We start from the raw sequence: 14,504 nt of genomic DNA, 5'->3' as shown, positions 1-14,504 counted from the left end.
ATATTTTTGCTAACTGCATTTCGGAATATCTGCTCAATCCAAACTCACAACCAACTGATTGCAGCACTACCACAAAAATGGAATGAAGTGGAAAAGGGAGAAGGTAACTTGTTTGCCTGCCACATATTAAAGATACAAATAGGCTGAAATGAATTGGAATAAATAGAAAAACATACCAGTTTCATTTGAGGACAAAAACATTGACAGCTGTGCCATACAGGTTGCAAAATAAATTAGAAGAGATTCCACGGCACATCGTTTATGAACTGGTACAAAAGAACGAAGCTTGATTCAACACTTACAAGTTTTCCAATTTAAATTATGTAACATTCTTGTCACCAACAGAATTCAATACACACACACACACACACAATGGCTTGCGAAAGTATTCACCCCCCTTGGCATTTTTCCTATTTTGATGTCATACAACATGGAATTAAAATACATTTTTTGTGGCGGGTTTTATCATTTGATTTACACAACAAGCCTACCACTTTGAAGATGCAAAATATTTATTGTGAAACAAGCTAGAAATAAGACAAAAAAACTGAAAACCTGAGCATGCATAACTATTCACCCCCTCAAAGTCAATACTTTGTAGATCCACCTTTTGCAGCTGCAAGTCTCTTGGGGTATGTCTCTATAAGCTTGGCACATCTAGCCACTGGGAATTTTGCCTAGTCTTCAAGGCAAAACTGCTCCAGCTTCTTCAAGTTGGATGGGTTCCACTGGTGTACAGCAATCTTTAAATAATACCACAGATTCTCAATTGGATTGAGGTATGTGCTTTGACTAGGCCATTCCAAGACATTTAAAATGTTTCCCCTTACACCACTCAAGTGTTGCTTTAGCAGTATGCTTAGGGTCATTGTCCTGCTGGAAGGTGAACCTCTGTCCCAGTCTTAAATCTCTGGAAGACTGAAACAAGTTTCCCTCAATAATTTACCTGTATTTAGCACCATCCATCATTCCTTCAATTCTGACCAGTTACCCAGTCCCTGCCGATGAAAAACATTCCCACAGCATGATGCTGCCATCACCATGTTTCACTGTGGGGATGGTGTTCTCGGGTTGAAGAGAGGTGTTGGGTTTGCACCAGACATAGAGTTTTCCTTGATGGCCAAAAAGCTCAATTTTAGTCTCATCTGACCAGAGTACCTTCTTCCATATGTTTGGGGAGTCTCCCACATGCCTTTTGGTGAACACGAAACATGTTTGCTTATTTTATTCTTCAAGCAATGGCTTTTTTCTGGACACTCTTCCGTAAAGCCCAGCTCTGTGGAGTGTACAGTTTTGTGGTCCTATTGACAGATACTCCAATCTCCGGGATGTTCAAAGTTCCGGATATTTTTTTATAACCCAACCCTGATCTGTACTTCTCCACAACTTTGTCCCTGACCTGTTTGGAGGGCTCCTTGGTCTTCATAGTGCCGCTTGCTTGGTGGTGTTGCAGACACCGGGGCCTTTCAGAACAGGTGTGTGTGTGTATATATTTATACAGTGGGGCAAAAAAGTATTTAGTTAGCCACCAATTGTGCAAGTTCTCCCACTTAAAAAGATGAGAGGCCTGTAATTTTCATCATAGATACACTTCAACTATGACAGACAAAACGAGAAAAAAATCCAGAAAATCACATTGTATTATTTGCAAATTATGGTGGAAAATAAGTATTTGGTCAATAACAAAAGTTTCTCAATACTTTGTTATATACCCTTTGTTGGCAATGACAGAGGTCAAACGTTTTCTGTAAGTCTTCACAAGGTTTTCACACACGGTTGCTGGTATTTTGGCCCATTCCTCCATGCAGATCTCCTCTAGAGTAGTGATGTTTTGGGACTGTTGCTGGGAAACACGGACTTTCAACTCCCTCCAAAGATTGTCTATGGTGTTGAGATCTGGAGACTGGCTCGGCCACTCCAGGACCTTGAAATGCTTCTTACGAAGCCACTCCTTCGTTGCCCGGGCGGTGTGTTTGGGATCATTGTCATGCTGAAAGACCCAGCCACGTTTCATCTTCAATGCCCTTGCTGATGGAAGGAGGTTTTCACTCAAAATCTCACGATACATGGCCCCATTCATTATTTCCTTTACACGGATCAGTTGTCCTGGTCCCTTTGCAGAAAAACAGCCCCAAAGCTTGATGTTTCCACCCCCATGATTCACAGTAGGTATGGTGTTCTTTGGAAGCAAGTCAGCATTCTTTGTCCTCCAAACACAACGAGTTGAGTTTTATTTTGGTTTCATCTGACCATATGACATTCTCCCAATCTTCTTCTGGATCACCCAAATGCTCTCTAGCAAAACTTTAGACGGGCCTGGACATGTACTGGCTTAAGCATTTCCTAATAATTGCTCCCACGGTTGATTTCTTCAAACCAAGCTGCTTACCTATTGCAGATTCAGTCTTCCCAGCCTGGTGCAGGTCTACAGTGTTGTTTCAGGTGTCCTTTGACAGATATTTGGTCTTGGCCATAGTGGTGTTTGGAGTGTGACTGTTTGAGGTTGTGGACAGGTGTCTTTTATACTGATAACAAGTTCAAACAGGTGCCATTAATACAGGTAACGAGTGGAGGACAGAGGAGCCTCTTAAAGAAGAAGTTACAGGTCTGTGAGAGACAGAAATCTTGCTTGTTTGTAGGTGACCAAATACTTATTTTCCACCATAATTTGCAAATAAATTCATTACAAATCCTACAACGTGATTTTCTGGATTTTTTTTCTCATTGTCTGTCATAGTTGAAGTGTACCTATGACAAAAATTACAGGCCTCTCATCTTTTTAAGTGGGAGAACTTGCACAATTGGTGGCTGACTAAATACTTTTTTTGCCCCACTGTGTGTGTAATATATATATATATATATATATATATATATATATATATATATATATATATATATATATATATACACACACACACACATACAGAGATCATGTGACAGATCAAGCAACAGATCAAGTGACACTTAGGATTGCACACAGGTGGACTTCATTTACCCAATTATGTCACTTCTGAAGGTAATTGGTTGCACCAGATCTTATTTAGGGGCTTCATAGCAAAGGGGACAAATACATATGCACTCTTCCATTTTATTTGTTTTTGAAACAAGTTATTTTTTTCATTTCACTTCACCAATTTTGGACTATTTTATGTATGTCCATTACATGAAATCCAAATAAAAATCAATTATTTAAATTACAGGTTGTAATGCAACAAAATAGGAAAAACGCCTAGGGGGATGAATACTTTTGCAAGACACTATATATATATATATATGGGGCATACAACAATCTCAGGTCTGTAGATTTTGCTGCGAAGAGACAGAATCAATAGATCTTTTATTCTGGTATTGTCCCTATGTAGCTTGTTTCTGGTCACAAGCTCAGGAATGGTAAAAAAATAAATCACAACATGCATTAAAAATACAAATAGCAGTGTTGGGAAAAATAATCAGTCAATAAATAATACTTGTAGCAAAGACGAATCTTTAGCTCACAATCTATGGATCCCACATGACTAGAAAGGCACAAAAAAACAAAACAAAAAAAACAGTAAAAAAACAACAAAAAAACAGCACAATTGAAAAATGTATGGCACAATGAAACCAAGGTAAGGTGGTCTCAGGTGATAAGGTATGGGATGGGCTGAGAGTGGCTGAGGGTTGGGATTAAAGAGCTGATGTTTGGTAATGTATTATTGTTATGTGACTGTGTTATATAAAAGTAGCATGTATGTAAAAATGTGTATGAAAAAGTTATGTAACATGTACAGTTGAAGTCGGAAGTTTGCATACACTAAGCCAAATACATTTTTACTCAGTTTTTCACAATTCCTGACATTTAATCCTAGTAAAAATTCCCTGTTTGAGGTCAGTTAGGATCACCACTTTATTTTAAGAATGTGAAATGTCAGAATAATGTCTTGGGTCAAACATTTCAGGTAGCCTTCCACATGCTTCCAACAATAACTTGGGTGTATTTTGGCCCATTCCTCCTGACAGAGCTGGTGTAACTGAGTCAGGTTTGTAGGCCTCCTTGCTCGCACACGCTTTTTCAGTTCTGCCCAAATGTTCTATGGGATTGAGGTCAGGGCTTTGTGATGGCCACTCCAAAACCTTGACTTTGTTGCCCTTAAGCCATTTTGCCACAACTTTGGAAGTATGCTTGGGGTCATTGTCCATTTGGAACACCCATTTGTGACCAAGCTTTAACTTCCTGACTGATGTCTTGAGATGATGTTTCAATATATCCACATAATTTTCCATCCTCATGAAGCCATCTATTTTGTGAAGTGCACCAGTCCCTCCTGCAGCAAAGCACCCCCATAACATGATGCTGCCACCCCCGTGCTTCACGGTTGGGATGGTGTTCTTCAGCTTGCAAGCCTTCCCCTTTTTCCACCAAACGATGGTCATTATGGCCAAACAGTTCTATTTTTGTTTCATCAGATCAGAGGACATTTCTCCAAAAAGTATGTCTTTGTCCCCATGTGCAGTTGGAAACCATAGTCTGGCTTATTTATGGTGAGTTTGGAGCAGTGGCTTCTTCCTTGCTGAGCGGCCTTTCAGGTGATGTCAATATAGGACTCATTTTACTGTGGATATATACTTTTGTACCTCTTTCCTCCAGCATTTTCACAAGGCCCTTTGCTGTTGTTCTGGGATTGATTTGCACTTTTCGCACCAAAGTACGTTCACATCTAGGAGACAGAACGAGTCTCCTTCCTGAGCGTTATGATGGCTGCATAGTCCCATGGTGTTTATACTTGCGTACTATTGTTTGTACAGATGAATGTGGTACCTTCAGGCATTTGGAAATTGCTCCCAAGGATGAACCAGATTTGTGGAGGTCTACAATCATTTTTCTGAGGTCTTGGCTGAGTTCTTTTGATTTTCCCATGATGTCAAGCAAAGAGGAACTGAGTTTGAAGGTAGGCCTTGAAATACATCCACAGGTACACCTCCAATTGACTCAAATGATGTCAATTTGCCTATCAGAAGCTTCTAAAGCCATGACATAATTTTCTGGAATTTTCCAAGCTGTTTAAAAGGCACAGTATGTAAACTTTTGACCCACTGGAATTGTGATACAGTGAGTTAGAAGTGAAATAATCTGTCTATAAACAATTGTTGGGAAAATTACTTGTGTTATGCACAAAGTAGATGTCCTAAACGACTTGCCAAAACTATAGTTTGTTAACAAGATATTTTTGGAGTGGTTGAAAAACAAGTTAATGACTCCAACCTAAGTGTATGTAAACTTCCGACTTCAACTGTACATGTAAAATGTAGCAGAATACCTGTTAAAAACCAAAATATATTTGTGCTCAGAAGAGGGGTGGTGGTGGAGGGGTTAGCAAAAAAATATAAAAAAATAAATAATTGAGATGGTTTGGGATGAGTGAAGGAAAAGCAGCCAACCAATGCTCAGCATATGTGGGAACTCCTTCAAGAATGTTAGAAAAGCATTCCCAATAAAGCTAGTTGAGAGAATGCCAAGAATGCTTAGCTGTCATCAAGGCAAAGGATGGCTACTTTGAGAATCTCAAATATATTTTGATTTGTTGTACACTTTTTTTGGTTACTACATGATTCCATGTCTTATTTCATAATTTTGATGTCTTCACTATTATTCTACAACATAGAAAACAGCAAAAATAAAGAAAAACCATTGAATGAGTAGGCGGGTCCAAACTTTTGACTGGTACTGTATATGTATGGGTGCATGTCTCGCTCACCAATAGTATCAGTCTCTCCAGACAGCTGTATACAGCGGTGTTCCAGCTCCTCTACCCTCTCCTTCAGGTCAGCCTTCTCCTGCATCAGAGAGGTGAAGCGCTGCTGCAGCCTCTCCATGGCAACATACAAGGCCTCATGTACCTCCACTGGTACACCCTCTGAACCTGAGACTAACAGGGAGGGGTAACTGGTCAGATACACTGCACTGGTAACACTCAAAACTGACAGTGTTCCTAGAAAACAAAAACACAGGTCATGCAAGTAGCACATACAACTACGTTCATACACACACACACACCTTTCCTCATCCTCTCACCTGTGTGTTCAAGGTGACTGTGGTCATCATGGTTGTGACCGTGACACTGACCGTGGTCGTGGTCATGACTGTGGCGCTCCATGCTGAGTGCTGCAGCCTGGTGTCTGGCAGCGAAGTGCAGTCTCCTCTCCTCCTCCAGTCTGCTCCTCACCTCATCTCGCTCTGCCTCCACACGCGCCACCGCACCGCGCACAAACTCCTCCTGAGAGAGAGAGAGAGAGAGACGGAAGGGAGGAATTATTCTTCAGAGACAATTATCTGAGAAATACTTTGAAAATCCTCAATGTAGGATTCTCTACAGCATTTGGGAACACTAGTTCCCACTTAACACCACTGATAGGTGTTTTCTCCTCACCATCTCCTCGCGGCTCTCAAAGTCTTCTGGGATAGCGATCGAGGACTTCTGTGGGCTCTCTTGCTGGGATTGGCTCTCCACTCCGTCTCCCCGGTTTCTGGGGAGTGTGGAAAGGGCTGAGCTGTTGAGCAGCTCTGTGACTTCAGCCTTCAACTGCTCGTTATCTCTGGACAACTGCTCCAGCCTCTCCTGCAGAAGGCGCCAGAGGGGTCAATACAGACACTGTGTACGTGTGCATAGTGTGTGTCTCTTCATGTGCGACTCTGTGTGTGTGTGTTCGGGGATATGTGACTACATGCGTGTGTCCGTCCCTGACCTGGTTTTGCTCCAGCTGTTTGTGGCTCATCTCCAACTGAACCCTTCCCTGGGTCTCGTCATGCTGCAGCCGGTCCATCAGCTGGCTCTGCTGCAGGTACTGTCTGTGGAGCTGCTCCCGCTCTGACACCAGGGCTGTATAGCCTGCAGAGTACTGCTGTAGGTGGGCCACTACCTGGTCCCGCTGCTCCAGCAGTGCCTGGTACTCCTGCGACTTCAAATCCAACTAGGGATGGAAGAGACGTGCGAGTGTCTATATGCTGTTCCTGTACCTGTTCACCATGAAATGTGTGTGCCCGCATGTCCCTACCTGCTCCTTGACATTGTGCAGGTCCTCCTGTAGTTGTCCCATCCTGCGTCCCAGCTCCTTCTTCACGTGATGCTCTGACTGCAGAGCAGTGGTCAGCTCCATGTTCTCATTGGTCTAGGACCACAGAGACATTCAACACATTCATGAGGTCACCACCGATCTGAATGTGGCTGGATAACTGAAGATGCATTTCCACATATTCCATGTTTAAACACTAATAAAACCCGGCAGATCAGTGACTACTTAACATAAGTAAACAGGAGAGCAAAAAAGGCACCACTCCTCTTTACCAGTTTGACAAAGCCGTTCTGCAGCTCAGCCAGTTGGTCTTTAAGGGTGCGGTTCTGGGCCAAGGCGCGGCTGATGGTGGCCTTGTCACTCTGCACGTCCTCCAGCATGCGCCTGCGGTCCTCTGCATCCTCAGCCCCGCGCTCCGCATGGCGCTCCAGCTCCGAGAGACGGGACTCCTGCTCAGAGCACATGCGACTCAGCTGCTCGTTATCACGCAGCTATAAAGAGAGAAGGGAGGCCAGAGAACAGTGAGTTTTCAGTTGTGAGACACAACAGGGATGGACAGGGTGTGCAGGATTTCATTCTAGACCAGCACCAACCCACCCCATAATTCATCTTATCAGTCTATGCTTTGATGAGACAGTGTTCAGAGTGCAACTTCACTGAGGAGTGTGACACACACAGTGTGTGTTATTAATAATAATAATTATTGCCTGGCAGTGTGTGTGTGGTCATCACCTGGGCTTGGAACTGTGAGTTGAGCGAGTCTCTCTCCTGCTGCAGGCAGCCGAGGGCCTCCTGGAGGGCCAATTCACTCTCTGAGGGCCCTGAGGGCTGGGGCTCTGCCTGGGCCTCTCCCTCCTGAGACAAAAGGGCTGGGGAGGAGAGGAGAGTCCTTACGGCAATGCAAATCTTTTAATGATAATGATTGACAGGATGGAGAAGTTCAACACAGTAAGCTGGTATTTTTTGAGAACCATTGACGTGCAAACTGAGGAGGGTAGCTGTGTGTCTCACCTGCAGTGTGCTTCAGATCTGTGATATGGGCTTCAAGCTCCTGGATCTGACTGATGCTCCTGTCCCTCTCCTCTGCTACTAGTGTCACCTGCACAGGACACACGTCAATCAACTCAACCTTAAAGTGACTAGGTATTTATAGCGTTACGTCCAAGGCTGTGCCGCCTCTATAGGCTGTGCTAATGGGGTGGTAGCATAGCGTACCTGAGAGAGCAGCTGCTCTGTCTTGTCCTTCCATACTTGTCCCTCCTCCTGGATCTGCACAGCGTAGCGGTCTCTCTCGGTCTGCAGCTGGGCAACCGACTCCATTAACTACAGATAATACCAAAATAGATCTTTAACACAATGGCGTGGCAGTCAAAACTTTAAAAGAGGCACACACACACACTAAGGTTGAATGGCGGGAACCCGGCCACAACCACTTCCTTTTGCCCAGGATAAATAACTTTGTGTATTGACCGGTACATCATAAATAACAGCATGCGTGAAATTCAAACAGTTCAATTATATGCCATTTCTAAATCTGGGTCCTCTGAATAATCAACCCTCAGGGTGGGGACAGACAGTCCATCTCAGTATGGAGCGCAGATCACAATGCATGCAGAGCTAAAGTGCATTCAGAAAGTATTCAGACCCCTTGAAAGTTTCCATATTTTGTTACGTTACAACCTTATTGTAAAATATATGAAAAATATAAATATATATCCTCATCAAGTGAAAACAGGTTTAGACATTTTTGCACATTTATCACAAATAAAAAACAGAAATACCTTATTTACATAAGTATTCAGACCCTTCCCTATGAGACTCGAAATTGAGCTCAGGTGCATCCGGTTTCCATTCATCATCCTTGAAATGTTTCTACAACTTGGAGCCCACCTGTGGTAAATTCAATTGGTTGGACATGATTTGGAAAGGCACACACCTGTCTATATAAGGTCCCACAGTTGACCGTGCATGTCAGAGCAAAAACCAAGCCATGAGGTCAAAGGAATTGTCTGTAGAGCTCTGAGACAGAATTTTAATCGAGGCACATATCTGGGGAAGGGTACCATAAAATGTCTGCAGCATTGAAGGCCCCCACACTGGACTCCATCATTCTTAAATAGAAGAAGTTTGGAACCACCAAGACTTTTCCTAGAGCTGACAGCCTGGCCAAACTGAGCAATCCGGGAAGAAGGGACATGGTCAAGGAGGTGACTAAGAACCTGATGGTCACTCTGACAGAGCTCCAGAGTTCTTCAGTGGAGATGGGAGAAACTTCCAGAAGGACAACCATCTCTGCAGGACTCCACCAAACGGTAGAGCGGACAGAAGGAAGCCACTCCTCAGTAAAAGGCACATGACAGCCCGCTTGGAGTTTGCCAAAAGGCACCTAAAGAACGCAGACCATGAGAAACAAGATTCTCTGGTCTGATGAAACCAAGATTGAACCATTTGCCCTGAATGCCAAGCGTCACGTCTGGAAGAAACCTGGTAACATCCCTACAGTGAATCATGGTGGTGGCCGCATCATGCTGTGTGGATGTTTCTCAGCGGCAGGGTCTGGGAGAATAGTTAGGATTGAGGGAAAGATGAACGGAGCAATGTACAGAGATCCTTGAAGAAAACCTGCTCCAGAGCGCTCCGTACCTCAGACTGGGACGAAGGTTCTCCTTCCAACAGGACAACGACCCGAAGCACACAGCCAAGACAACACAGGAGTGGCTTCAAGACAAGTCTCTGAATGTCTTTGAGTGGACCAGCCAGAGCCTGGACTTAAACCTGATCAAACATCTCTGGAGAGACCTGAAAATAGCTGTGCAGCAACACTCCCCATCCAACCTGACGGCATGAGAGGATCTGCAGAGAGGAATGGGATAAACTCCCCAAATACAGGTGTTCCAATCTTGTAGGGTCATGTCCAAGAAGACTCGAGGCTGTAATCGCTGCCAAAAGTGCTTCAACAAAGTACTGAGTAAATGGTCTGAATACTAATGTAAAATGTGATCTAAAAAAAAATAAGGACAAAATTATATACATTCGCTAAAATTTTGTCATTATGGGGTTTTATTGGGTGGGAAAACGATTTAATCAAATTTAGAATAAAGCTGTAACGTAACAAAATGTGGAAAAAGTCAAGGGATCTAAATACTTTCCGAATGCACTCTATGGATTGGATCAATCATTTGGGCATTTTAACCTTGTGCTCATTAAATGTCTTTAATGTATGACCAAAGCTCTAATCAAATAAACACACAGGCCTATTTATATCGATTTTTTTAAATTGAACCTTTATTTAACTAGGCAAGTCAGTTAAGAACAAATTCTTATTTACAATGACGGCCTACACTGGCCAAACCCGGACGACGCTGAGCCAATTGTGGCCACCCTACGGGACTCCCAATCACAGCTGGTTGTGATACAGCCTGGATTCAAACCAGGGTGTCTGTAGTGACGCCTCCAGCACTGAGATGCATTGCCTTACCCCGCTGCGCCACTTGGGAGCCCAATGTTCTATAATGCTTTTGAATGACACTTCCGATTTTGGCGGGAAATACCGGGTCAAGTGATTTATTTTCGGGATGGAACATTTATAAAATACCGGGAAAGTATTCAACCCTAACACACACACACCTGAGCAGTGTGTGCCTCAATCTGTAGTTTCTCCTCCAGTAGTAAGTGCATCTGCTGGTTGGCACTGGGAGGCCCAGACTGACTGGAAAACTAGGAATAAAAATAAATAATTGAACAACTGCAGAACAAATGATGGTGTGTGTATGTGAGTGATTAAGTGAGACCGTGTGTGTGTGTACCTACCTGTTGCAGCATGTCGTCAGTCATCTCCAGTCTCTTACGCAGTTCATCCAGGTCCAGTCTCATAGCGTTGTTCTCACTCACCCTCAGCTTGAGCTGCTCTGACAGCTCTGAACTCTGCTGCCTCCCCTCCTCACTCACACTACTGCACAGAGACAGAGGGTCAGCTAGGAACGTGCACACACACTCACAAAGAGCCTCTGATTTACCTCGCCTCAGACGACAGGCATCTCTCTCCATGTATCACAATCACACAAACTGACGAGGTGTGGTTTCCACCACATTCCTTTCCATACCTAGTCCACAAATCAAACAAGGAAAGGCCAGCCATTGAGCAGAATGTCAGCATACTCAGGCTAAGACTTACTTCAGTCTGTACACCTCTAGCCTCAGGTCGTCTCTCTCTTTCTCGAGCTCTTTGTTATGCTGCACATACAAGAGAACATCCATCATTTGTTAGACATTACCGCAAAGCTCAAATCGATAGTCATCGGTCAAAGCGTTCAACTGTAGCAATATCAGTCGAGTGTGCAGACTACCTCCTCAAACGGTCTTCAGTGTGTGACTACAGTAGGTTGCCTTCTCAAACGGTTTCTGTGTGTGTGTTACCTTGTCAAACTGTTTCTGTTGTGTAGAGACCGAGGACAGGGTTCTCTCCAGCTCAGAGACTCTCTGTTTGGTGGCCTGGAGACGGTTACTCAGCTCCTCAGCCTCCCCTAAATGAAACACACACACACACTTCTTCAGCACTAACACAAATAGACTCTCACCCATTCATAAACACATCAACGCCATCTCTTTCTCTCTCATCTCCTCTGAACACACACCACAATATGTCACATTACTGAACACGTTTACATTCATAGACACATCAACACAGAAATGCCTTCTCTTTCTCAACACAGGCCACACACACACCTGTTTTCTGGCGGGCAGCCTGCTGTGTGTACGACAGAGCGGTCTGCAGCTCTGATTTCTCTGACACCAGGATGCCGATGGTCTGAATGTGGACCTGGGGGAGAGGACGGACAGAGAGACAGACAGGGCGAGAGACAGACAGGGCGAGAGACAGACAGGGCGAGAGACAGACAGGGCGAGAGACAGACAGGGCGAGAGACAGACAGACCAGTTATTGACGCCTCGCATGATACAATTTGTAAATATTGGATACAAATCAAGCTTTGTTTCATTTGCAATGATGAGACAGTATTCAGTGTATCAGTGCACGCTTCCCTGGGTAAAAAGGGAACAGCATGGTGTGCTGACCCCAAAGGCAGATACATAGCACACATCTGGAACTGCAGAGTGAACATTTGACAATTGCTTTCAAAAGGTCTTCAAATGGATTCAGAAAAGTGCTCTGAGGGAAGTTCCTTCTGTGTGTGTGTGTACCTGTAGCTGTTCCCGCATTGCTCCTTGCTCCTTCACACACTTCTGTTCAAACTCTCTTCGCTCCTGATCAAAGAAAGCACACAGAAAACATCCCGTCATTGTCCACTGAGGAGGAGACGAGAGAATGAGAGAGTCTTCCTTATTCTGCTCACCTTTTGCAGCTGATCTGTGAGCGCCTGAGAGTGCTCGGTCTGTCAGACAAAACAGGACAGAGGAAAAATCCATGACATCATCATCCCCACCTCAGACTTCACCACCCCAACATCTCCAGTAAGTCACCCATCTAACCCAACACCATGTCATCTCCTTTCACTCTTCAAGAGTTAAATCCCTGTTGAGCACCACGGAATCTCCCTCACACACTCAAGAGAAGCACAGCAGCGTATTAGCCGAGCCAGTGGGGTTAGCAACGGTTAGCAAGATGGCTCCAGAAGAAATATCAATGCAGTTGGCCTAAACATTCCCTCATTTCATTCAGCGTGTCCATCTTGGTGAGCATGTAAAAGCTTGGCTGTTACCAATGGGAACAAGGCAGCGCAATGAAATTATTTGTGAGGTGAATAAACAAAAAACAGTGCATGACATGATCAACTGGCCGACTGTGCTACCACTCAGCGCAGCTGCTGTTTAGCCAGGGTGTTACGTCATTTGCTAGTCAATCTGTGGCCAGTCAGTCTTGCTATAGGGGCTGTCAGGGGTTATTTGCCACACAAGGCAGAACGCCAAACTCCCACGAGCACACACTCTTACCAGCTGGTCTAGCTTGGTATTGAGCTGACTGTTTGTTAGGTTGCTGGAGTCCAGTGCGGCTGCCAGCTCCTGGTTTCGACTCTGACGTGCGCGCATGCATCGAAAGAAGAAAAAAGAGGGGAAGGGAGGGAGGGAGAATTGAAGGAAAAGAAAAACAGCGATGGGAGGAGAAATACAAACAGTAACTCATTAATGTAAAAGTTAAATACCACCTCTCTCGGGGAAAGTTAAATAACACCTCTCTCGGGGAAAGTAAATACACCCCCTCTCTCCCCCTCGGTGAAAGTAAATAACACCTCTCTCCCCCTCGGTGAAAGTAAATAACACCTCTCTCCCCCTCGGTGAAAGTAAATAACACCTCTCTCCCCCTCGGTGAAAGTAAATAACACCTCTCTCCCCCTCGGGGAAAGTAAATAACACCTCTCTCCCCCTCGGGGAAAGTTAAATAACACCTCTCTCCCCCTCGGGGAAAGTTAAATAACACCGCTCTCGGGGAAAGTTAAATAACACCTATCTCGGGGAAAGTTAAATAACACCTCTCTCGGGGAAAGTTAAATAACACCTCTCTCGGGGAAAGTTAAATAACACCTCTCTCGGGGAAAGTTAAATAACACCTCTCTCGGGGAAAGTTAAATAACACCTCTCTCGGGGAAAGTTAAATAACACCTCTCTCCCCCTCGGGGAAAGTTAAATAACACCGCTCTCGGGGAAAGTTAAATAACACCTATCTCGGGGAAAGTTAAATAACACCTCTCTCGGGGAAAGTTAAATAACACCTCTCTCGGGGAAAGTTAAATAACACCTCTCTCGGGGAAAGTTAAATAACACCTCTCTCGGGGAAAGTTAAATAACACCTCTCTCCCCCTCGGGGAAAGTTAAATAACACCGCTCTCGGGGAAAGTTAAATAACACCGCTCTCGGGGAAAGTTAAATAACACCTATCTCGGGGAAAGTTAAATAACACCTCTCTCGGGGAAAGTTAAATAACACCTCTCTCGGGGAAAGTTAAATAACACCTCTCTCGGGGAAAGTTAAATAACACCTCTCTCGGGGAAAGTTAAATAACACCTCTCTCGGGGAAAGTTAAATAACACCTCTCTCGGGGAAAGTTAAATAACACCTCTCTCGGGGAAAGTTAAATAACACCTCTCTCGGGGAAAGTTAAATAACACCTCTCCCCCCCTCGGGGAAAGTAAATAACACCTCTCTCCCCCCAGGGGAAAATAAATAACACCTCTCTCCCCCCCCGGGGAAAGTTAAATGACACCTCTCTCGGGGAAAGTTAAATAACACCTCTCTCCCCCTCGGGGAATGTAAATAACACCTCTCTCCCCCTCGGGGAAAGTAAATAACACCTCTTCCCCCCCTCGGGGAAAGTAAATAACACCTCTCCCCCCCTCGGGGAAAGTAAATAACACCTCTCCCCCCCTCGGGGAAAGTAAATAACACCTCTCTCCCCCTCGGGGAAAGTAAATAACACCTCTCTCCCCCTCGGGGAAAGTAAA

At 44.4% G+C, this 14,504-nt stretch overlaps 1 protein-coding gene across 13 annotated transcripts in view; it reads right to left on the bottom strand.

Annotated features, from left to right (window-relative positions):
- Positions 1-14,504, bottom strand: part of LOC135544456 (golgin subfamily A member 2-like) — a 35,551-nt gene that overhangs the window by 6,974 nt on the left and 14,073 nt on the right. For 11 of the 13 annotated variants that reach the window (XM_064972069.1, XM_064972073.1, XM_064972074.1 and 8 more), the window contains 17 exons: positions 13,000-13,080; positions 12,402-12,440; positions 12,250-12,312; positions 11,776-11,869; positions 11,467-11,573; positions 11,225-11,283; positions 10,861-11,002; positions 10,678-10,767; positions 8,266-8,373; positions 8,062-8,149; positions 7,783-7,919; positions 7,323-7,541; positions 7,033-7,146; positions 6,724-6,948; positions 6,408-6,596; positions 6,053-6,254; positions 5,736-5,906 (listed from right to left, as the gene is read on the bottom strand). In XM_064972069.1, coding sequence (XP_064828141.1) covers positions 5,736-5,906; positions 6,053-6,254; positions 6,408-6,596; positions 6,724-6,948; positions 7,033-7,146; positions 7,323-7,541; positions 7,783-7,919; positions 8,062-8,149; positions 8,266-8,373; positions 10,678-10,767; positions 10,861-11,002; positions 11,225-11,283; positions 11,467-11,573; positions 11,776-11,869; positions 12,250-12,312; positions 12,402-12,440; positions 13,000-13,080 — 2,128 coding nt within the window. The remainder of the gene's footprint in view (positions 1-5,735; positions 5,907-6,052; positions 6,255-6,407; positions 6,597-6,723; positions 6,949-7,032; positions 7,147-7,322; positions 7,542-7,782; positions 7,920-8,061; positions 8,150-8,265; positions 8,374-10,677; positions 10,768-10,860; positions 11,003-11,224; positions 11,284-11,466; positions 11,574-11,775; positions 11,870-12,249; positions 12,313-12,401; positions 12,441-12,999; positions 13,081-14,504) is intronic. The other 2 variants (XM_064972078.1, XM_064972080.1) reach the window with 2 other exon arrangements.

The sequence above is a fragment of the Oncorhynchus masou genome, chromosome 8 (genome assembly GCF_036934945.1).
Source record: "Oncorhynchus masou masou isolate Uvic2021 chromosome 8, UVic_Omas_1.1, whole genome shotgun sequence".
Taxonomy (NCBI): Eukaryota; Metazoa; Chordata; class Actinopteri; order Salmoniformes; family Salmonidae; genus Oncorhynchus; species Oncorhynchus masou.
The sequence above is the reverse complement of the archived record's forward strand: the minus strand, read 5'-3'. Positions and strand labels throughout refer to the sequence as shown.